The 25,884-nt window shown below is 37.8% G+C and overlaps 1 protein-coding gene across 1 annotated transcript in view; it reads right to left on the reverse strand.

The window, feature by feature from the left end:
- Positions 1 to 6,776: 6,776 nt before the first annotated feature.
- Itgb8 (integrin subunit beta 8) overlaps positions 6,777 to 25,884 on the reverse strand; it is an 83,298-nt gene continuing 64,190 nt past the window's right edge. The window contains 6 exon segments of the mRNA NM_001401817.1: positions 6,777 to 11,916; positions 12,005 to 12,168; positions 15,288 to 15,394; positions 16,587 to 16,812; positions 19,186 to 19,588; positions 21,774 to 21,908. Of these exon segments, the coding sequence (NP_001388746.1) occupies positions 11,794 to 11,916; positions 12,005 to 12,168; positions 15,288 to 15,394; positions 16,587 to 16,812; positions 19,186 to 19,588; positions 21,774 to 21,908 (1,158 nt within the window). The 3' untranslated portion in view covers positions 6,777 to 11,793.

Here is a 25,884-nt window from a genome sequence, read left to right on the forward strand (position 1 = left end):
CAAGCCGAGAAAGAAATTAGGGAAACGACACCCTTCATAATAGACCCAAATAATATAAAGTACCTCAGTGTGACTTTAACCAAGCAAGTAAAAGATCTATACAATAAGAACTTCAAGACACTGAGGAAAGAAATTGAAGAAGACCTCAGAAGATGGAAAGATCTCCCATGCTCATGGATTGGCAGGATTAATATAGTAAAAATGGCCATTTTACCAAAAGCAATCTACAGATTCAATGCAATCCCCATCAAAATACCAATCCATTTCTTCAAAGAGTTAGACAGAACAATTTGCAAATTCATCTGGAATAACAAAAAACCCAGGATAGCTAAAGCTATCCTCAACAATAAAAGGACTTCAGGGGGAATCACTATCCCTGAACTCAAGCAGTATTACAGAGCAATAGTGATAAAAACTGCATGGTATTGGTACAGAGACAGACAGATAGACCAATGGAATAGAATTGAAGACCCAGAAATGAACCCACACACCTATGGTCACTTGATTTTTGACAAAGGAGCCAAAACCATCAAATGGAAAAAAGATAGCATTTTCAGCAGATGGTGCTGGTTCAACTGGAGGGCAACATGTAGAAGAATGCAGATCGATCCATGCTTATCACCCTGTACAAAGCTTAAGTCCAAGTGGATCAAGGACCTCCACATCAAACCAGACACACTCAAACTAATAGAAGAAAAACTAGGGAAGCATCTGGAACACATGGGCACTGGAAAAAATTTCCTGAACAAAACACCAATGGCTTATGCTCTAAGATCAAGAATCGACAAATGGGATCTCATAAAACTGCAAAGCTTCTGTAAGGCAAAGGACACTGTGGTTAGGATAAAACGGCAACCAACAGAATGGGAAAAGATCTTTACCAATCCTGCAACAGATAGAGGCCTTATATCCAAAATATAGAAAGAACTCAAGAAGTTAGACCGCAGGGAAACAAATAACCCTATTAAAAAATGGGGTTCAGAGCTAAACAAAGAATTCACAGCTGAGGAATGCCGAATGGCTAAGAAACACCTAAAGAAATGTTCAACATCTTTAATCATAAGGGAAATGCAAATCAAAACAACCCTGAGATTTCACCTCACACCAGTGAGAATGGCTAAGATCAAAAACTCGGGCAACAGCGTGTGCTGGCGAGGATGTGGAGAAAGAGGAACACTCCTCCATTGTTGGTGGGATTGCAGACTGGTACAACCATTCTGGAAATCAGTCTGGAGGTTCCTCAGAAAATTGGACATTGAACTGCCTGAGGATCCAGCTATACCTCTCTTGGGCATATACCCAAAAGATGCCTCAACATATAAAAGAGACACGTGCTCCACTATGTTCATCGCAGCCTTATTTATAATAGCCAGAAGCTGGAAAGAACCCAGATGCCCTTCAACAGAGGAATGGATACAGAAAATGTGGTACATCTACACAATGGAATATTACTCAGCTATCAAAAACAACGAGTTTATGAAATTCGTAGGCAAATGGTTGGAACTGGAAAATATCATCCTGGGTGAGCTAACCCAATCACAGAAAGACATACATGGTATGCACTCATTGATAAGTGGCTATTAGCCCAAATGCTTGAATTACCCTAGATGCCTAGAACAAACGAAACTTAAGACGGATGATCAAAATGTGAATGCTTCACTCCTTCTTTAAATGAGGAAAAAGAATACCCTTGGCAGGGAAGGGAGAGGCAAAGATTAAAACAGAGACTGAAGGAACACCCATTCAGAGCCTGCCCCACATGTGGCCCATACATATACAGCCACCCAATTTGACAAGATGGATGAAGCAAAGAAGTGCAGACCGACAGGAGCCGGATGTAGATCGCTCCTGAGAGACACAGCCAGAATACAGCAAATACAGAGGTGAATGCCAGCAGCAAACCACTGAACTGAGAATAGGTCCCCCGGTGAAGGAATCAGAGAAAGAACTGGAAGAGCTTGAAGGGGCTCGAGACCCCATATGTACAACAATGCCAAGCAACCAGAGCTTCCAGGGACTAAGCCACTACCCAAAGACTATACATGGACTGACCCTGGACTCTGACCCCATAGGTAGCAATGAATATCCTAGTAAGAGCACCAGTGGAAGGGGAAGCCCTGGGTCCTGCTAAGACTGAACCCCCAGTGAACTAGACTGGTGGAGGGAGGGCGGCAATGGGGGGAGGGTTGGGAGGGGAACACCCATAAGGAAGGGTAAGGGGGAGGGGGATGTTTGCCCGGAAACCGGGAAAGGGAATAACACTTGAAATGTATATAAGAAATACTCAAGTTAATAAAAAAAAAAAGAAAATAGCACGGGAAATCTTTATTTTACCACTTGTGTTAACCTAATTAGTTGAACCTAATAATCATTAAAAGGGGCAGAGTATCTATGATAGTTTGAATGAAAATGCCCCTATACACTCATAGGAAATAGCATTATTTAAAAGGATTAGAACCAATGGCCTTATTGGAGTAGCTATGGCCTTATTGGGAGAAGTAAACCACAGGACGGGATGGGGAGGGGGTGAGGTTTCAAGGGCCCACACTATGCCCAGTGCTTCTCTCTTTATGTTACCTGCAGGTCCAGATATAGAGCTCTCAGCTCCTTCTCCAGAACCATATCTGCCTGTGAACCAATTCCTGTCCTGACAATAATGAACTAATCCTCTGAACCTGTAAACCAGTCCCAACTAAATGTTTTTCTTTATAAGTGTTGCCAGGGTCATGGTGTCTCTTCACAGCAATAGAAGCCCTAAGGCAGTGTGAAATATAAAACAATCCGCACTATTAATTGATAGTGTATAAAATAACACTCCCAGGCTGCTGTTCACTCCCCTGAAATAATCTCTGGGATCAAGATATTTTGTAACTCCTTTTCTAGTAGCTCCACCTAGATTCCTACCTTGACAGAGAGTCCTCTCCAGGCTAGCTAATTGTTAAACACTCGTAAGATAAGTCAGTTTTTTTCTCTAAAATACTGCATATCTTTAATTATGCTTGGACCCATTTCATTTAATGATGCTAGAGAAATGGATACACAAAACACCATGACCAGAAAAGCCTAGCAAGGTAGGTGCCTAGATTTTTATCCTAGAGCTGGAGAAAAACGGAAAATTAAGTTGGGCAGACTTATTTTTTCCATTTATATTTCCAATCAGTCCACTCCTGCCCTTTTTCTTCCTCTAGTACACATGAGCAGATGTTGGTAGCATAATTCTGCTCTCACTAAAATCAGGAAAAATTGTCCATTCCTTATGGTTTTCTAGTGCCCATTCCCAGTCTTTTTGGGTGTGATTCTGATAAGTTGATGGTCCTTGAAACTGTGCAGAGAGCTCTTGAATGCACATTGTTGGACCCATTTTTAGAGTTTCTAATTTAGAAAAGTTGGGTGAGTGTGGTGGTTTAAGAAATATATGCTCATATATTTGAATGTTTGGTCATTAGGTATTGACTTTCTTTGACAGGGATTAGGAAGTCTGGCCTTGTTGGAGTAGGTATGGCTTTGTTTATGTCAATGGGTGTAGGCCATGTCTCTGTCTGTCTATCCATTTCTGTCCCTCTCTCTTCTTGCTGTCTGCCAATCCACATATAGAACACTCTGCCACCATGTCTTCCTGTTTGCCACCATGCTTGCTGACACAAGGGTAGTGGATTAAACCACTGAAACTAATCCCCGACTAAATGTTTTCCTTTATAAGAGTTGCCATGATTGCTGGGTAGTGGCAGCCCATGTCTTTAATCCCAGTACTCAGGAAACAGAGACAGGTGGATCTCTTGAGTTTGAGGCCAACCTAGTCTACAGAGTGAGTTCCAGGAAAGCCAGGGCTACACAAAGAAACCCTGTCTTAAAGCACAACAAAACAAAAATTTGTCATGGTCATGGTATCTAATAGAATACTGACCAAGAGAGCTAGATACTACAAGTTTGCATTGTCAACAGGTGATTTTTCCTTGATACTGCTGCTGGCCTAGGGTTTCCTCTGTGAACAACAGGGGCTCACAGATTACAATGTACTTAATATGGAAAAAATGGAAAACATATCAGCAAATTAAGTTTTTCTCAAGTAGGTTATTCTTATTATTTTAGGACTGATTACAGTGAGTTGGATCATACAAATGTAGCACATAGTATGAAAAGCCCAGTAAAGAGTTCTCCCATTCCCAGTCAGATTTGAGGGCTTGTCTGAATAAGACCTGAAGAGGTCTGAACAGCTCTGGCCCCAGTACAGCAACTTCACAGTGCTGTAGGGGACCCGGTGTAATACGCAGGTGCATTTGTTTTTCTCATGCAGTGCAAGGTGGCTTATAAATATGACCACAATATTTGAAACGCATACTGCTGCTCTTTCTATTAGATTTATTTTTTATGAATCGTTGAACATGTGATCATTGACGTGGTTTAAAAATTTCCTGCTTTAGTTTGGTCTGGCCAAATATTTTGATAATGTGAGAATTTAGTCTACAAGTCAAGGATTGGCAAGAATAATATGGTTTGTGAGACCAGTCTGGGAGTTTGATCCAGTTTGGACAGGTGCCAGGAGCGACTATTGGAGCTGGCATTAGAGTTCTCTTGGAGAAACTCCATTATCGCCTAGACCAACTCAGTTCCCAAGCTTCCTTGACATTCTCTTTGGTAGCCAATAGTCCTTCTCTTTGTGCTTTTGTCTGGACCTTTACTTTCTCTTGGAAAAACTCTGTGCTCTTTATATGGACTCTAGTTTGTCACAGTTTTAAATGGCAACCCCCATATCAAAATTCACCCGAACCTTCCCAGCGCAAATGTTTCTCTCTACTCTGGCTTCTTTCATTCTTGTTAAAAATGGACAAGTCTTTCCCACTAGAAGCAACTGATTTTCTTTTGCTGAATACGGAGGTTAATGATGCTTGATATTTGATATCTTACCCTGTTTATTCTTTTCTCGATGAACATGATCAGAGCACAGTTTACCTCTTATGCAGAGTTTTAGGCTAGGAGTGACCCAGCTCAGTCAATAAAGTGTTTGTCCTGCAAACAAGAGGATCTGAGTTCAACTTCTAGAGACCACATTAAGAAAAATCTAGTGTGGTTGCATGCACTCATCAGTGCCAGGAAATGGAGACAGGCATATACTTGAGGCTTGATAGTTTTGTCTAGTCAGAGTTCCAGGCCAGTGGAAGACCCTGTCTCAAAAGAAAGATTGATGGCACCAGAGGAATGACACCTGAGATACCTGGTATTGCCCTCTGGTTTTCGTGCATATGTGTATACGTGCTTTTTGGTATAAAATCTTCAGCATGACTACTTAGTCAGCAAAATTTGGCCTGTCCTTGACATCAAGTTCTTCATAACCTGGGAATGCTAGGTCATTGATTTTTATTATCCTAGTATGACTCTGTCTGCCTTGAGGTCATGCTTGGCCATTTTCTACGTCTCCCTTGATTCTTCCCTTCTTCATGTGCACTCACTTTCCCTGTGAGGCCAGAGCATTCCATGTGGGTCTTCTGTTCTCTCTTATTTGTGGCATCTTAGTATATATGGCATTTCCATTGTCCTTTACTTCCATGTAGCCTTTGTTCACACACAGCTTTTCTGCTTTAGTCACTGCCTGTCTTCTGGAGAATAGGGACAAAGGACCCTCTGACAGCCGAACTGCTTTATTATCCTCCAAATACATGTGGTCAGTCACTTGTGAAATGAAAAGTTGACCTGAGTGTGGTGGACACTGGCTTGGGCATTTATTGGCTTGATACATTTTTTTTATAAGTTCCTGAGTCTCCGAGGAACTCATTTTTCTTCTTTGAACAATTAGAGAAAATAATATTTATGTCAGTTAATCTTCTCAGTGAGACAATTGTATAATGAATCAATTAGTGGAATGCAGGTTATCTCCTATCATGCCAAATGCTATAACTACACAGTTGACCTGGATCAGTGAGGTGAGCACTCTAAGGTAAACAGGAAGCTATCTACCAGTCTCAGGACATGGTTTCTATGCCATTGCAGTTTTCCTAGGCAATGAAAAGGGCGAAAGAGAAAGTGAAACTAGATTTGCACACATCACTTCCTCCTTCCTTTCCACAGCACCTACTTTTCGCTGCAAAGGAAATTTCAGTGTACTCTATTGAACTCAGAAGGAAGAGTATGTGACTAAAACTGAGTGGGAAGAATTCTTACCCTCAAAGATTACGTGTAGTCCAAACACAACTGCAATGAATTCTCGAAAAATGAAGGCTTGAAGGATTGGCTTTCTAGTAGCTTCTCTCTGAACTTTACATACCCTCTCCAAATTGTTAGGAGCTTCTTAAGGATAAGCTCTGTCTTACTTAGTATTCGATAGACGCATCATTGTTCTGTTTTATTTGTTCCCTTGGATTAAAGGAAAGAAAGCTACAACACTTTTTAACAAATTTCGATTGCTCAATAATGACATTCTAAAATGAGTAATTGGGTATTAGTAGTGTGTGTTTGTGTCTAATGTGCTCTATATGTGACAGTAGAAATGTCTTGAAGGTAGAGGATGCCAGTTTTAAAACTGACTAAATTTTTAATACTTTGTCATTAAAATATTCTTTCTGTTTCCATTATTAGGCAGCACCTAAAAGGGCAAGGGCAGTTTAGGATGTCACAACTCTTCCTGGGTGGTCTTCATAGCCTAAAGACAGTACCTTTTAAAAATTATACAGTGTTCTTTTTTAGTGACAGCATGTGATTACTGCCACATTCTTTCTCCTGTCAGTACTGATTCCCAAGGCTTGGAAGATCACGAAGCACATGAAAAATGAAGAACAATTTTGTATATTCTTTATGTTTTTATTAGATCTTTAAAGTTTTGTTTTAAAACATAGAATTTTATATCAATTAACGCCTACATTTAAACAGACTGGTATATCAATTAAATGCCTTGTCACAACTGTGATAAGTTCTGTTAGAAAAATAAACATCTCACAACAATCTACAGTGTCAGCTTTTAATAAATACATAAACGTTAGTAGTCAACCAGTTACGCAAAGAGATTCATAGTATAGTACGTGAAATTGTCATATTTACCAATCTTCCTTATTTAAGGCAATTTCACCTTTCATATAATCAAAGCCAGAAACAACACAAAATGTGTTCATGAAGAATTTGTTTCTCTTTGAGCTATTTTATATTCAAATATCTTGATTTAAAAATACATTCTATATTAAATGTTTTTACAAAGGCAGTATTTGTTAAGTCAAAGACTGTTATTGATTTTAAAACATGTCTAATTGCTTTTGTAAAATTTACAGACCTTCATAAAGAAGCTAGTACATGTAAAATAGCTTTAAACATATGTTAACTATACACAAAATGAATTTCTATATTAATATGTGCAAATTTGTAGTTTCTTATAATTTAGAATGAAAATAATTTTACTCAATATTTCAATAAAAATCTACGTACCATACTTGTCATTGTGCAGACATGTTTTCAGAATCACATTTGTATGTGTAAAGTCAGTAAAGTCAGAAATCACTTGATTTCTATCCTTGATAATTGCAGTGTTTTTTTTTCTTCTTTTATGCCAATGAGTTACACAGTTGTACTGAAATTGGTTGTGAAGAATAGACACCCGGTTGAAAAAGGTAGCTTACAAAGATACATTTTATGCAGGAAGGTATTTCAGGTAGACAGAGTAGTGTTATTACTCTCACATAGTCCATCCAAAGCTGCCCAGAGAGTTGAACAATTGTTTCACATAAAATGCTATATTTTAACTGCAGGGTTTTTTTTTTTTTTGACAGTCATCACATGTGCTGGAGAGGAAAAGTTACTTGAGCCAAAGAAAGCATCAAACGCACATAAAGGATAAGGAGAAATGAGAAAGTTGCGAGATCTCAGGGGAAATATTTTCAAGATGGCTACTGACACCAATCTTAGGAAGTGCTGTGAAAACTAACTATGGTGTTTTCATGTAATCTTTTTTCCAGTTAACTTACTTAGAAGTGAGATGATAGTTTCAAACAATCCCTTCAAAAGGGATGGGAATGCTAAAGATCGTTAAGCGAAGGCTCAAGAAACTGCACACTTCCTCAGTAAACTTAGTTTGCCTAAATCACTGCTCTTAACAGAAGGTATAAATGGAAGCCTAAAAGAGCTTTTGTAACTGAAAGATTCAAAGGATCTGAGCCAATAGCCAGTTAGGTCTGCACTGAGTTATAGTACATGGTTCAGCTGTGTTAAAAACTGGCTTCACAAGCCATCACAAACGAATTTATAAACGTTTATATGAAAAGGACTGCATCCATGAATATTAATTAGTTTAGTGTTTATCTCAACACAACTTTAAGCGCTACACTGTAGATGACAATGTCAGGAGATGTCACAATTTTGGGGATGCTAAATTGAAAAAAAAGATATCTTCTAGAATCAGCAAGACACACAGTAGGTATGTCTAATCAATTATGCACAACTAATTTACCATGCAGGGATTATGGAAGATGAAAAGGAAAGGATTTGAAGAAATATTAGTCCTATTCCTTTGAAAATGTTTGCATTACACAAAATGATGTTTTTACAGTCATAAGGATAGCTGTAAACTAAGTATCAAGAGCAAACAAAGAGAGCACAGAATGCATACCATTGAACTGCCAAGTGAGTTGCTATCTTTACGAAAACATAAATCACAACATTGTAAAAATTTAAAATTCTTTGTTTTCAGAGGGGCTGTATTTGTCCAAATGAGTGCTGACAGTAAGAAGAGATCTTTGGAAATGAAGAACTTAGTTACATTGTTAAGCTGTTATTTTTCAAAATTAGGCTTATTGGCTTGACGCTTATGGACAATTTCTAAAGAAATGTGGATGGGATAAATGGGAGCCAGGAAGGAAGGATGAGCCATTGGGTATAAGCTAGTCTACCAAGTACCAGAAGAAATATAATTCTACTGAGAAAAACATTCATAATCTATCAAGAATCAATGATTTCAGTGTATCATAGGTATCTGCTGATATGTAAAAGTATATCCTTAATGGGGATTTAGTAAATATTAAAAGATATTTGAATTTTATTCTTTGGTGGTTTTGCATTTGAAGTATATACAGTATTAATTTGTGATTTTGAAAAATTTGCCCCCAGAGATTTTTTTGTTATTTTTATAAACTAAGTTAAATTGAACATGTGGAACATAATTAGATTTTTTTTAACAAACTTTTAAGTCTCAGAGAATATATGGTTTAATAAATAGTAGAAAATGCCTAAAAATTGGAACAAATGTTTATAAATACATGTGTACTGCAGTATAAAAATGTCTCAGAAGAAATAACTTGTATACAGTTGCTTATGTAGTGGAAATATGGGACAGTTTTGAATAATTACACACCAGGGCACAAAATGCTGACAGGCCAAAAAAAAATAAAATCACTCAAGTTATTCATTTTGCTAACAATTTAAAATTCAATTAATTGCATTTACTATCAACAACTCATAGCATTTGAAAATAGTCTAAAAGTACATAAATTATTAATCTAAGAATACCCTGTTTCCCCATACCTATTAATTAATTCTACCTAGTCAAATATTAATTCTCTTCTCACAAACTATTAAAAAGAACAATTATTCAAGTAATATATAAGCCCTACAATCTTTAAGAATTAGCTTTTTAGGTTGAAAAAAAGAAGAGAAAGAAAGGCTACAAGACATTCCACATGCAAGTACATATTATCACCCATCACTGAATTCCTGGCAAGGAAATTTGTCTTTCCTGTGGCAACAGCCTTGGTCAATCTTAAAATTAGTGCAAACTAGTGAGGGCCTAAAAATGTACAAATCCTTGCTTTTCAAGAATTCTCTTTAATTATGCTCATTTCATGTGGATATTAATCTATTATTCATAAACATTGCTCACTTTTGAGTTGTTAGCATTTAATTAATGGATATCTTCCTTGGTGGGGAGACCACCAAGAATCCATTAATTTATATATTTATAAAAGGATCCTGTTCTGAGCAGCAAAGTAGAATTTTCACATCAGCTGTAGTGAGCGTGGTTTCTTTAGACACAGTCACAGTATTTTGACTATGCCCGGTTCTCATTGAGGAAGAAGAAACACTCAGTTAAGAGCATCACTACTGCTCTGCTAAGGGACACATCATGTTTTCTGGATAGAGAATAATGGACAGGCTTTCCAGGCCCCAGAGTGATACCTAATGGAGGCTTGTCTTCAACATGCTAATATCTAGAACTTTCAAGTGCTGGAGAGCAGTAAACTGAGGAGAGACACTCTTTAGATTCCTCTGTTGTCACAGGTGAGACACTTGCTACACAAAGGACAGTTGGAATTTAGAATTCAAGTACCGAGCCTCTGGATCAAGGCTTTAAGCTGAGCCATGCCCAGCTCTAGGAGGCTTGTTCTTGTAGCCACTGTGGAGGGAAGGACTGTATCAAAGCCTTATCAGAGGGTGGGTAATGTGAAAAACTAGAAGCTGCTTACGCACAGTACCCTTTTCTACTTTGCTCTGAAATATTCTCGTGAAAAATTCAGTAAATCGTATTTTAATTTTTGCCATGGATATTTTGCAGATTCAAGAGGTAGAGTATTATTGTGCAATGCTGGCCTGTAATTAGAAGGCAGCTCTTCTCGAATACTGTCATTTCTCTGCTTCTGTGTTTTTGTAAAAGCATTTTAATTTTCTGAGCCTCCATTCCCTGGCTATCAAAAAGGGAGGATTAGCTTGTTTCCAAGACATTACCCTCACGTCTCCAATTCTATACCTTTCTGAATTCTCATGAGCAGGGTTGGGATGATTCAAGGAGTGCCCTTAGGGTGCACAGGAGGGCAAGAATAATACAACTTTTTCATTTGAAAACTGTTGACATCAACTTGGAGTAAAAATCAAGAAAACATACTCAGAAAAGAGGGTACTCAGCTTGAAGCAGCTTTGTAGACACCTGTGGACTTCAGGCTACAGGCCAGATCAATGACAGAGTGAAACAATCCATCCAGTTTGACAGGTAAGAAAATATAAACTATTTTCAGACAAAGAAGCTATGGACTTAGATGACACCTTACAGTGACCCTTATTAACATTCAGCTTTAAAAACCAAACAGTATTCTAGTAAAGTGACATTGTCATATAGGTTTCTACGGCAGTAGTAACTTAGCACTTATTTAATCCAGTCATTTGTGACATTATAAACTTATTCCAAAGGAAAAAACAGAATTTAAATGCAAAAAAGGGAAAAGATGTTTGAGTCAAAATCCATTTTTTAAAAGAGAAGAAAGCAGACTCCTACATGCACAAAACTGCACAGCTTCAAAAGCAACACCATTTAAAGTTTATCTGTTCACCTCCAACTGAAATGAAACCCTAACCCTTGCTCAGCTGCGTGTGCACATCTAGACAATACCAATTGTTGGGTGTGGTTGACTGTTTCCACTACTCCTGGATGCTTTTCATCAGCTGGTTGCACACAAGGATCACTGCTCTGCGGTGGTGACACCGTGCAACCCGCTCCATAGCCTTGTGTCTGTCTGAGCAGCGCAGGGCTGACAGGTACCTGTAAAGTGTAATCAGTGCTTTCCAGACAATCTACATTCTACGCTGATCTAAATAAGTTATATATTACAGTAAAGTGCTACAACGCTAGTCTCCAACAGTAGTAAGACACATAGTTCACTGAAAATGTCAGCAGCTGAGTGAGTCACATAGTTGTGAAGACACCTGCCAGTCTCCATGGCACACTCTTCAATAATTTGTCTCCTCCTGTGACTTTTTATATCATATTTGCTAGAATACATTGTATAAAAACATCCAGCTTCCAACAGTTTTTGCTCGTTTGCTAATCGTTCTTTAGAAGTTGCACCTGAAAGCCTCCTGGGCGTTTAGTTTGCTGATATCCATTTTTATTTCCTCAGGCTTTTCTCGTCGGTAGGTTACAGCTCTCGTGCAAACACTTTGCAGAATCAGTTTATCCTTGATGGAGAAGAAATATTGGGATTAGTGAAGGAGCTGAGCATTAGAACTGAACAATAACGTATGGCTATCCTCTGAGTTCACCAACCTTTTTGGAAGCAGACACTCTGTAATCTGATGAGGACTTTATTTTATTACTATTCCACTGTAGTATCACTTGTCTAATGATAAGAACTTTAAGCAACCCAATCAAGAATGTCACTATGAATATGATGAAAAATATTCGCAGATAGCTTGGGCCAGATAAACACTCTGCAAGAAAGGAAACAAGTTGATCGATTAAAAAAAAAGTTTTAAAAAGTTAATCAAAGTTTTCTATCAAATAAATGTAGTTTATATTCCTATAATAAAAACAGGTTTATTTATGTCTCTATTTTCAAAAGAAGAGGCTGTTATTACTGATTATTCAAAACAGTGAACTCTTTTTTGGAGAATATTCACAATTAAAATATTTCAACTTTTTGTAGTTTTCTATGTCAAAATCTCTTACCTATATGTAAGTTTGTTTAGAACACTGACAGAGGGAGGTATAGTGGCATGTACAGTTCAGTGCTATGTGGAAAACATGATTTAAAAAGGGTGTTGAGCAGCCTGAAGCATTTAGCATGTGTTTTTCCTTTTATGCTTTCTCCTCCTTTATTGCTCAGCAGTAATGGAAAATAAAGTAAACATCTGCAGAAACTAACTCAGTACTACTCTAATAGGGAAATAAATATTTCCTCCAAACCCTGGTGCAAGATTTCATTATTATTACACATCATGACTCCGAGAAGTAGGAGTGTTGCATCTTGGACAATACCCAAATCTCACATCTCACTTTTTACTAATTAACTTTACTAATCTAGTCTGTTTGCCTCCACAAATTCATTATGTGTTCCTCCACGAACGAATAATCACTGGATGAAGAAAGAAAAGCTGTGTTAGGAGAGGGAGCATGCTAGACCTTTGTTTTAGTACCAGATCTCTGGCAAACTCTCATTGGAAAAATCTGTAAGCTCTGTGCTTGTTTGAGGTCTACTCTAGCCTCTGAGGAACACGATTACACAATAGTGGGTATTCCACAGAGCTCACAAGCGCCCCAGATTCATAAAACACTTCCTGGACTGAAGCATGTGTTTCTCCACCCATTTTGCACGCTTCAGGGACCTGGTCTGAATGCTACAGTTGCCTTTGAAAGAGCATCTAGAGAGAGGATGTGCCAAGGCCATGAGCATAGTAGCAGCCAGGCATGGCTGATTCTGGCTTGAATGATCAATGCTAACCCAGCATGCCTATTAAATGAGGCACGATTTCAGCAATGGGGGAAAGGGATCTTCTCCAACTAGGTGGACTTAAGAGAGACCATTGTTGTGATTGGTGACAAAAGACTTTGAGAAGGTCAAAGATAGACCCATTTCAACTCATTGAAATGGAAACAGCAGATGCCAGTATAGTACAATGCTTCCTTGTTAAAGATATTATGGGGACAGAATACAAAATGTGTGTCCAAAGGTGGTGCTACTTGATCTTTTGCAGCTGCTTGCCATCAGGTTAGTGACCCTCATAGCTTATGTACTGACAGATTGTGATGTCCCTTGGCTGACTTAGTCTACTCCAATCAGCTAAGCCAATCCTTAGCGGGGCACGCGGCTTGATCCCTCTTCTGGCTTTTTGCCTGATGGGAGCTTAGCCAGAGAGACTAAAAGAAGACCCTGTAAGAGTGGTCGAGTGGACAAATAATTAAGGTGTCTGACAAATGCTCTTTTCCTCTCCTTGCATAATAGTTGTCAAGGGGAGCGAAGTCCTGTAGTTTCCAACACATTTCAGAAATATTATTAATGTGTTAGCCTGGGGGCCCTTTGAGGGTTCAAGTCTGTATTCATTTTTCCTCAATGTTGTTATGATTGTCCAACATTTGCCTCTGGTCATGCTTTTCTTAGCTGAGGTCAGGCTAGGCCTTTTTCTAGGCAGCTTTAAGGGAACACTGTTTGCAACAACACTTAAATCAGAGTACTGTTTACTTAACATAATTAATGATATGTAGGGGACATCTTTATTAGAAAGGCACTTGGCTTTCTGGAGAGATTGCTGCAGCCTGAGCTGGCGGCACATGAGACTCTTTTCTGAGCCAAATTCACTGTGGGCTAAGGAAATGAAGTGTGGGAAACAAAGATGTGCAGGACATTTCTACCCTGCTATTTCTCTGGGGCTGGGTTTTCTATTTCTTGAAATAGTAGAATCAATAGGAATATCTCCAAAGATCTGACTGCAAGCATAGCTTGTATTTCACAGGTGGTTTTTACAGCTTAGACCTGTGTAAAGTGTGTTTTGAGGTCTTTTGGGAGGAAGGGGCATGCTCTAGTAAACTTTTGTTTAAAAGTTTTTGATCATAGCTCTCACATCTTTCCCATTTATACATCATCTTTGACTTGAGGTACTATTCTATGTTCATAGGCACATTTAGTGTCACAAAACCTTTCAAGACACCTTTTGTCCTCTATTTTGTAATAAGGTATGGGCTCACAGAAATTTTACAGAAGGGCTTATGTTTCTTAATTTACTATATTTTAGACCAGGTCTTTAGCTTAAAAGTAACAATTCTTTCCATTGTGTCAAATTCAGGATTATTTACCTCGAAGTTATATTTTTTTCCTTTACATTTTTCTGTTTTTTTCCCCTCTTTTAATAGGCAGGATTTCACACGGCTTAGGATGGCTTTGAACTCCCTATGTATCTGAGCTTGACATTGAACTTCTGATCTCTAGGCACCACCTCCCAAGTTCTCTTATGTCACATGATGCCTAGTTTCATGTGGTGCTGGGAATTGAACACGGGCTTTAGCTATGCCAGGCAAGTGTTCTACCAACAGAGCTACACCCGAGATCACAACCTTACGTATACTACAGCATCAAGTAATCACTAAAAATCTTAGGGTTTCATCTGAAATAGGAAAATAAAGTTTTGGTAGATATGAGCAGTGTTAGCAGCAGGAGAAACAAATTTAGGTTGTATAGGAAATCCATAGCTCCTGACCTCTCGGAGAAATTATTCTACACAGGGAACTTTTATTTTTGGCTCTTGGAAGTCCTTCTTGATAATCCATTTGGTGGAGGCAGTTCGCACATAGAGCTGTGAGGGTTAGCACGGAGGTATGACCACTTAAGTATTTCGTCTTTGGGAGATTAAAAAACAGATTACCAATTCAATTCAGTACAGTAAATACATATTAGCACAGGGTATGTTTTTTAATATACATCTGAGACATAGTGACAGAGTTGTTTTTAAAAGGAATCTAATAATTTACAACAGAATCACTATGAAGTCACTATTCCTTCCTTCAGAAATAAGGTACATGGCAGATCCTTCAGCCCCAGGAGTCTCCTCAGACTTACCTGATGTTTGGGCCACAGGATGTTGTTCCATGACAGCACAGGAGGCTTTACACTGATCAAGAACAGCTTGAGACAGATTGTGAGGGTGAAGGCACTGTAGACAATTCCTGTTCGAGGAACATGAAAGAATTACTGCTTTAAAAAGTCAAGAGACCGAATATTAAAAATAAAATAACAAAACAACTAATGGAAAAATTTTGACTAGGTCCATTAGAAACTAACCCCATCAGTACAGCCTGGTGGCCCAACCCCAGTAATCCCAGATACATAAAGTGTGAGGCAGGAGGATGATATGGTCTAGAAATGTCTGGGCTACATAATAAATTCAAGGCTGGCCTGAGTAAAACACTCTCCTAAAAGTAAAATTAATAAATAATAATAATAATAATAATAATAAGTTAAAGAGGTAGAATATGTTGCTTTGTAGCCCAATATGTGTTACTCTGGGCTCAATCCTCAGGAGCAAATAAATAAATAAACCCAACCATTATATTAAATGCTATATTTCTAAATGATTTAAATAACTTACTATGTATATATCTAACATTATTACTTGCATTACTGATCTGAGCATGTTTTAAAAATTTAAGCAAGCAAGCTGGAGGCACACTGACATTTACACAGGTGCTCTGTGAGCAAGTCTCAGATTGCTACTGAAAAATACCTTTACACAAAACAATAATGCTAGTACCATCAGGTAACACATGGCTTTCCATTTATAGATCCCTTGAGTGTTTATATCACTGTAATTCTTTCTGTTAAGTATTAACATAATTAATCCAGTTATAGTGAGTCATTGACTGCCAGGCACCAGGTACAAAATTTTATTTTATTTACCTTTGCAACATCACTTAATTCTCTCACAAACTTTTATAAGGTATTGCTAGTCTTATTTTTAACCAGAAGCACAGAGAGTTTTAACAAATTATTGTATATCACATAACTAAATATTAGTAAGTATGTTAGCTGGCAACCTCTGTTTTCAGGAAATTATTTTTTCAAAAAAACCAACCAAGGTAGTCACTTTATATGGATTTGTTCTGATTATTCCAAAGTAATTTACTAGCTGAAAATGGGGATTTCAGTATCGTAATTCTTAGTTTCCCACTTAGAATTTTTTTTAAAATTTTTAAATCATCATCATCACCATCAACACTACCACCACCACCATCATCAAACTTCGTCATTTTTGTATGACAGTAACTAAGAATTCAGCAACTAAGATTATAGAAGGCAGAACAAAGAGCAAAACGAGCTGTCAGCCAGGATTGCTTCGCTCATTTGGAGACAGAATCATACCAGTTTTCACTGCAGGAGAGATGGCAGGTTGGGCAGTGCTCACAGAGGCGGCCGATGCTTCTAGGATCCGTGCACTCACACCTGCCACAAACGCAGGTGCCTCTCCCGCTGCAAACTTGGCCCTTGGAGTTGACACAGTGCTGTGCTGAGGCTGATGGACACTGACACCGATCCCCTTCCCAGCCGTTAAAGCACTGGCATCTGCCACCTTCGCACTCCCCATGTCCTGGAACAGAGAAACACCGGAATCAGGGTCACCAGACCTATGAAGTTGGTAAGGTCTCTCCCATTTGCATGAAACATGCATCAAACGTCTAGTGAGTGAAAACAGCATCAGTTTCTGCTTGTTTTGAGAAAGCAATGCCAAAATTAAGAAGTGTTTTGATCACTCTTCTATTGTAGGTAGATTTCTCCAACTAATATGTTATGCTAACATGCACGAAGAAAGCCCCTACTTTAGTGGCTGCCCAACTGCTTAAATGCCATTATGCTTTCAAGTTTTAAGTTAGAAACAGATAAATATAATGAAGCCATAAGGGCTGACTTGAAATCAGCAAAGTAAGAGCCTTTGGTCAATGGTTGCCACAGTCTTGCCTCTTTACTGTTGCTAGGGGCCCAAGAAAACTTTGCATGGTGATAGGGCAACCATTCTAGCACTTCTCTGTATTTTGGTTAAAGATAGGCCTTGTGAGAAGCAGAAACAATCCCCCTTATCCTTAGAACATCATCTATGCAGGAGGTTAGCAGGGCAGGCTTCATCTGTTCTCTGTAGGTCGAACAGAGGAAAAGACAAAGGCACGTGTGCATGTGTGCGGAGCATTTATGCAGACTAACTTGAGAAAAATCTTGGCTAACACACCATTAAATAAATGGATTTTAGACTATAAGAAGTGTCCAAAATTTAATATGGCCATGTGATGTAGAAGTCTTCAAAAGGAGGTACACTGTATGTTTCATATATTTTCAAGCTTATTTGACTACAGACTGAACACCCTTTCTTTTCTTCCTTTACTCTTTTTCACTCTCTTTATCTTCTGGTATCTTTCCCTCTCCCACCCCTACTCCCTCTCCCACTCTCCCTCTTCCTTCTCTTATTGCTATACCTAACAGGTTAATTGTCCCATAGAGCTTACTGCTGGATCAGCTCAATTTGCTAAGTGTAAAACTAATGAGGTCCAGGCAAACAAATGTCGAACACATTCCATTTCCTGATGCAGCTAGCATGCTGAATCCTAGCCAGCTGACCTGTGAACATGAGTTTTCATTACCAAGGGAAAGTAGTAGGGGAAAAAATGCATGTCAGCCTTGTAGCTTGGACTCACACAAGCAATTCAAAGTACATTCTCAGTTGCCTCTGTGTGCCTGTGAAGTGTGTGGTCACAATCATGTAGACAGGGTCAATGCATTGAGATTATGCAGCAGAACTTCAGATTCTCAGTGTATGTGTCAGACAGTTCTACTGACTGATGCCAGAAACGTCACTTTCTTCTTCCTTGTAAAATATTTATTTCCCCTATAAAATATAATAGACAACTGTGGGTTTATTCCTTCCTATTCACAATGCTAGTTATAACTGAATAAATGTCTAGAATAAAGAGCATTGTGTGTGTAAGAGAATTAAAAGATGACTTGTAATAATGCTTTTCTGTAACTTAAAACAAGCTTTCTACCTACTAATGAATAAAGAGTTAAGTTTTATAGGTTTTGATTTCCATATAGTTGTAACAATGAAATATTTTTATTTCCCAATAATTTAACACATATTTCCTTACTAACATGCACATACAAAAAAGAGAGATCTTTATGATAAATAAACTTACCCTTTTGTGGAGAAGCAATCAAGGAATTCAAATGACAGGTAGTTTAATTTATTTTAAAGTTTCACTTTGTTTTAATTTTCAAGTGCTACATAGTTTTTTCTGGACTGTAGCCAGTAGGTGGCAGTGAATTGAATTAGTCAAAAGTAATCTTGATATTTTTATCTTATCCTATTTCACTGCAAAATCTGGTCTGTGCATGGCCAGAAGGACAAAACTTCTGGATTATTTAACAATCCAGTTCTCTCTGAAGAATGCAGTCCTTTGTCCATTCTGTGACTGGTGGTTTTCCAAAAATAAATTGGTGAGGTTCGAATGACTTCGAACTTACAATTCTATCTACAATGGTGCTTTAAGAATTTCCCAGTGTGAGGAATTACATTTTTATAGCTCACTTCCCCTCATCCTGACAGAAATAAAGCCCTCCGCAATCAGGAGGCAGACCACTTGCTGGAATGAATCAGACCCTTATAGAATACCCGCCCTTCTTCTAGAAAACCTCGTCGTCGGCCATCACAAGAAACTTCCTTTTCTTGTGTAAATCTTTCCAAGATCAAGTGATACATGAGATTCATTCTAGGTTTTGATTTTTTAAAAATAGTAACTGTATTCAAGCTAAAAATATAGACATGATCTTGCCATGACCTAATTTCACAGACTATGAAACTTTGAACTTTGATTTTGGGTTAAGTGGCAGTATGTCATCATCTCAGATTTAAAGATAACACTAAACTATATGCCAATATCATGATGAATTCCAACTGCCTTGTATATCAACTCACCAGAACACACATCTCCATGGAGATAGGGACAAGAGAAGTCATCCTTCTCACAGTATTGGCCATACACTCTTCCAAGCTTGGTTTTGTGACATAAACATTTCCCACAGATACAAACACCTCGGCCACTGCAGACAGGTTGGTCCTCCTGTGGCTTGCAAGCTTCGGAAGGAAACTGGTCTTCATCAAAATGACATTTGCCGTCATCACACTGTGGACACTTGGGATCTGGAGCAGCTTCCGCACACTGTCCTTTGAGTCCTCTGTGGTCCTCACACTGGCAACTGCAGCTTCTGTGTATGTGGACTTTAGTGGTTTCATTGAAACCAATAGGTTTGATTATTGCATAGTTTTTTCCTCCTATGATATCACATGTTTTCATCACAACTGTCACATTGAAAAGAACCTAAATTTTAAAGGAGAGTGGAAATATAGTTATATCCTTTGATGCTGCAAACAGTTTATCAAGTAATAATATTTAAATGAGCAGTGAACATCTTAGAGATACTAACAATATTTTATAAATCGCATGTGCCACGCCTTCTCTTCCATGTGTAAGTACATAACTCCCATTTAATTCCATTTTTGCCTAACTGATTAATTAGAATTAAAGGGAATAACAATTACCAATGGCCTCTCAATCACTACGTGTCTATCCGTCCTCAAGTGTCTGACATCTTAGATAACTGATTTCATGGATAACTGCTGAAGCAATGTTCTATTTTCCGAACTGGGCACATGAGGTTAGTGAACAATTGGCATTAGGAACCAATAACCCTAAGTAACAGACGTCTTATCTCCTGGATCAGAACCCTGAGATATTCACATGGGCAATTTTATTTATTTGTATTTTACTTTCTAGAGGCCCAAGTTAAAGGCCCAGAGATGATCTTTAGCCCACGCAGTTTATCAGTGGAGGAAAACACAAAACCATCTCTCATGTTACTGGAGAAAGAGGCTCAGAACTTATACTTAAGCTACAAGACCTCACCAAAGACACTATGTTGCTCCAATGGGATCATCACAGAACTAAAGAATGGATTAACAAGGAATGGCTTTTCCCTTCTAGAACTACAGCTTATTTGCCTGACAATTTTCCCTTGTTCTTTATTTCCTAGTTTATCTATAATATGGTTTATTTAGTATCTATATTTTCTGACTTCATTCAGGTGCTTTGGCAAATAAGAAAGCTTACACACACAAGCAGTTATATATGTGTATACATTTTGAACTGAAGTTCACTACAATAATTAAATTCCAACATTAAAACAATGGATGCTGGACTTTTAAATCGGAAATTATGTAGCATGGAATAAAAGTTCTATATTTAGGAATCCATGTACAAGACATTTTATTTATATTTATTACATTAAATCAGTGTGGTTGGTGTCAGTTTGTGCTCAAGTTGGTTTTGCCCTTAAGACTTTTAAGGATCCACAGATGTGTAGGATAAGTGGTCACTGCTATTAAAACAAGTATAAGAAAACTTAGGGCTTCTATAATTGAAGGCTGGTCGATTCCTCTTGGGAATTAAGTTCTTTATAGCTGAAAGGAAAAAAATAATGAAGGTAAATCATTGTAATATATTTGAAAGTCTTTAAAGACTTACTGTGTTTTTTAAAAGTTAGCTTAGTGGTATCTTGCTACAAAAACTTTTCTGTAGCAGAAATTAAATGTGTATTATATAAACTAGTATATGATCTTTTTTGAACGATATCCAAGGAATAATTATAGAGGAAACTACTGAATTAGAAGCTTGGGATAATTAATTAAAGATACACAGCTTGTGGGCACAATCACACTACCCACAGCTTCTAACGTTCCCATGAGGAAAAAAAAATTTAACTGAAGAGGAAAAAGTGTTCTCTTTGAATAAATCTTAGAACTTTAGCATGTTCTATCCCTTTGAAAACTCCTTCCCAACACAGGATAGAAGTAATAAAATTAGAGAATCTTAGAATAAGAAAGAGGAAAGAATCAAAATTTTCTCACCAGGTCATTCAGGTACAGATGAAGGATACCCCACCCCCACCCTCTGCTGAGAGCATGATGTAGTCTGCTGTGACAGTTCTTGGAGACCATTTTTTTTCTGGTTTCAGAGTTCTCTTGGTATCCCAACTCTTTCTAGTTATTACAAAGATGGTGTCATCCCTCTGATTTGACTGCTTTTAACACATTTCTTTATCTCCTTTTCCAGGTCATCACAAATGGAAGATTTTAGATTTCTTAGCTTTAATATACTGCCCGAATTCTTGAAGAGATTTGAAACTATAAAGGCTTTGTTACTATTACAACTACAGATATTGCTTGCCTGGAAGGATGTGATTTATTACACCAAAACTTTCAGAAAATGTATTACTACTAAGTATTTCATAAGCACAAAGCACAATACATTTATTTTAACTTGAAAAATTGAGAGACGTCAAGTAAGTATTGAGGTAACCTTGAGAAGAGACAGGAAGGCTCCTTTAAAGTTGAAACAAGAGTCTTATAGCTACTAGCCATGTTTCTAAAGTAGTTTGAATAATTTTTTTTCATGAGAAAGCACACCAAAAATTTGTCTTAAACAAGAAAAACATACTGCCACATACTTCGTCATTGCTTGTCACGTTTCCACACCCACTTGTGCCTGGCTTTCTGGCCCCATCCGGACAGATGGCAGTGATGTTGAAATGGACACCGTGTACCTGGCTTTCCAGCTGCACTTTTACTTCTGAGATGAGTTTCTGCAGAGACATGGATTTTTAATTACACTGCAGTAGTTTCTAGCATAAGCAACAAAGCAGACTCCTATTCATTTGCCGTCCTAGGTTTAATATTTAACTTTAATCAAATTCTACCTCTGGAAAAATGAAAAAAAATGGTGGATCCTCACAATCACCCAGTCATATTTAAAACACAAGAAGTACTAAATGGTCAGCTGTGTTTAAATAGTTTGATTTTGCACATTTTAATTACACATTGTAATCTCTAGAGAAATACATCTCTTATCCAGTGTGGCAAGGATAATCTTTCAAAGTCATACTGATGATATTTAATGATTTTAAAATAATAACAAGTGAATTCTGACAATTTACAGCAGGAAACATGGTACTGGCAAAAATGACACAAATTTCAAATGCTTTTGACTATCATGAAAATTTAGTGTTTTATGATACAAAGTTGAAGCAGTTTTGTGGGGGTTGGCATTTCTAAACTGTGGCTATGCACAGGAATCACTGATGAAATACTGTAATACAGGGCTCCCTAAGAAGGGCTTAGGGTTTTTTCTTTTATCAAGTCTTCATACTTGCTGTATCTATGTTTGTTCCTAGCCTTAATTCTAAAGCAGGCTTCATATAGGGTACAGAACCATGCATGTATTTACACAGTCATTCATAGGCTCAGTCAGTAAACATCCACTGCATGATATCTAGTATTGGGCACACACTAAGGCCTCCACAACAATCTAACAGTTCTAAAGCATCAAGCTACTTTAAATATATCTTTTAGATATGTGTGCATTTGGTCACATTAATTTGAGCTTGGCACATGCAAAAAAAAATCCCGAATTTAAACTTGTAAAGAAAAATAACAGAGATGTGAAATTCACAGCCATGAATGGAAAATGGATTGTACCCTGTTGGGGTTAAAGACTTAGAAAGGCTTCTAACGTTTTAGTTAAAGTAATTTTACTCCTCCAACAATATCTTTAATTAGGAGATAGGTATTCACTGATGAATAATTGATTATGAAATTCTGATAGCATGTTCTCAAAAGAAGATGCTTTCCTCAAGTTCATGAATATTATTTCAGTAGGTGAGAACACACACACACACACACACACACACACACACACACACACACACCTCTCCCCAAGAGTTCATATAGTGAAATAACAAGTGATTCTGACAAACTAGGAGAAACTTACAATGGTGTAAAATAATTTGGCTAGGCATTGGTTTCATTGGTCAGTACACATCTCCCCAGAGCAGCACATTAGCCATGTTTGCTGTTACTCTAAGATCTCAAACCACTTGGGCCAATATCTTTGAAGTACTGTGTGAAGAAAAATTTGAATAATATTTTCTATCCTATCCTTCTGCTGAACTGTTAAACTTCATCTTTCCAACCTGAGGGGTGCTAGAACAGATGCTATTTCATGTCTAAGAATTGTTGGAAAGGCCCCATTTTTTCTGAGTATATAATACTTCAACAAATTATGAATTGTTTCTGTTGGGATTTTGAAATAAAATACAATTCTAAAAGAATTTTGAAGACATAGACACATATAAATAATAGTTATAGAATCTCAAGAAGATTAGCTTAGCCAAAATATGTTTTTGTTGAGCTCACTCTCATCCTTCCACTGCAAGGTTACATGAAACCACAGTAAGCTAATATAGTCACAAATCTGCAAAAGGCAAAGTACACAAGATCAAATAGTGCTGTTTACTTTTACTGTTTGAGACAAAATTTCACTCCTAGCTTACTGTCTCACTTTTCATAAGTCTGACACAAAGGTTTAAAAGAAGCTAGATGTGATGGTACGCACTTATAGTTCTAGGACTCAGGAGGAGGCTGAGGCAGCAGGATCAAGATTCCAAGGCTAAACTGGACTTATGAAACAAACCAAAAAACCCCACAACAGAATAGAAGCCAATTTTTACACTTCAGGTTAATAAAATGGATATACGGTAGTAATTAAAAGGACTAATTGCATAAACTCCCTTTTCCTCTGGATGACTCTTAAGACCAAACTGTGGATAGCCTGAAGTATGGGTAATTTTGCTTTTTTTAGTACAAAATTCCATGGATCTAACATTTAAAAATGTATATGAATGTTTTGCCTGCATGTATGTGTGTGTGTGTGTGTGTGATGTTGATATAGGCTAGAAAGGGGCAATGATGGATCTCTTGGAACTAACTATATGTTAGACATGGTTCTGCGCTACCATGTGGGCTGTGACCGGTACCTCCATCCTTTGAAGAACAGCAAGTACTCTTAGTTACTGAGCTATCTCTCCAGCCCTAGGACCTAACATTATTTTTATGGTAGCAAAATATTTAATTTACTATTCCAGCTTGATTCTTGAGAACATTTGTCTGGAAAATTTTTTTCCAGCCTTTTACTTTGAGATAGTGTCTGTCTTTGTCACTGAGGTGTGTTTTCTGTATGCAGCAAAAAGCTGGGTCCTGTTTACTTATCCAGCTTGATAGTCTATGTCTTTTTATTGGGGAATTGAGTCCGTTGATGCTGAGAGATATTAAGGACCAGTGATTGTTGCTTCCTGTTATTCTTGTTGTTAGAGGTGGAATTATGCTTATGTGGTTCTTTTTTTTTTTGGGTTTGTTGTGAGAAGATTAGTTTCTTGCTTTTTTCTTGCATGTACTTTCCCATCTTGTGTGGGTCAAGGACCTCCACATAAAACCAGATGTGATGAATCTAAAAGAAGATCAAGTGGGAAAGAATCTCAAACACATTGGCACAGGGGAAAATTTCCTGAGCAGAACACCAATCTTTTATGCTCTAAGATCAATAATTGACAAGTGGAATCTCATAAAATTAAAAAGCTTCTGTAAGGTGAAGGACACTGTCAATAGGACAAAAATGGCAATCCACAGATTGGGTAAAGATCTTTATCTGCTTTACATCCAATAGAGAGCTAATATTCAAAATACACAAAGAACTCAAGAATTTAGACTCCAAAGAACCAAATAACCCTACTAAAAATAGGGTACAGAGATAAACAGAATTCTCAGCTGAGGAATCTCAAATGGCTGAGAAGCACTTAAAGAAATGTTCAACAACCTCAGTCATCAAGGAAATGCAAATCAAAACAACCCTGTCAGTATGGCTAAGATCAAAAATCTTAGTTACAGCAGATGCTGGTGAGGATGTGGAGAAAGAGGAACACTCCTCCATTGTTGGTGGGATTGTAAGCTGATACAACCACTCTGGAAATCAGTCTGGTTGTTTCTCAGAAAATTGGAAATAATTCTACCTGAGGACCCAAATATACCATTCCTGGGCATATGCCCAAAAGATGCTTCAACATATATCAAGGACACATGTTCCATGTTCATAGCAGCCTTATTTATAATAGCCAGAACCTGGAAAGAACACAGATGTCCCTCAACAGAGGAATGTATATAGCAAATACACATTTACCCTATGGAGTACTACTCAAGCTATTAGAAACAATGATTTCATGAAATTCACAGGCAGGTGGATGGAAGTAGAAAATATCATCCTGACTGAGATAACTCAGACACGAAAGAACACACATGGTATGTACTCACTGATAAGTGGATATTAGCCAAAAAGAAGCTCAAAATACCCATGATACAACTCATAGACTATATGAAACACAAGAAAGAAGATCACACTGAAATGTGGATGCTACAGACCTACTCAGTAAGCAGAAGAGAATCATCTCTGGGAAGTAAAGGGATAAAGGGATGTGGGAGGGAGAGTGGAGGGGGAGGGAAAAGGGGGACCAGTTTGGATATGGGAGGAGATGGGGGAGAAGTACAGAGGTTCAGCAATTTGAAAGTAGGCATATAGCAGTAGGAGAGAGAGAACTGGGGGTAGCCACTAGACAGTCTCAGATGCCAGGGACTGAAGAGGTTCCCAGGACCCAACAAGGAGGACATTAGCCGAAATATCAAAAAACAAAGGGGAGATAGAACCTGTAGGGACCATATCCAGTGGATAGGCAT

Source organism: Rattus norvegicus, chromosome 6 (genome assembly GCF_021556685.1).
Source record: "Rattus norvegicus strain SHRSP/BbbUtx chromosome 6, alternate assembly SHRSP_T2T, whole genome shotgun sequence".
Taxonomy (NCBI): domain Eukaryota; kingdom Metazoa; phylum Chordata; class Mammalia; order Rodentia; family Muridae; genus Rattus; species Rattus norvegicus.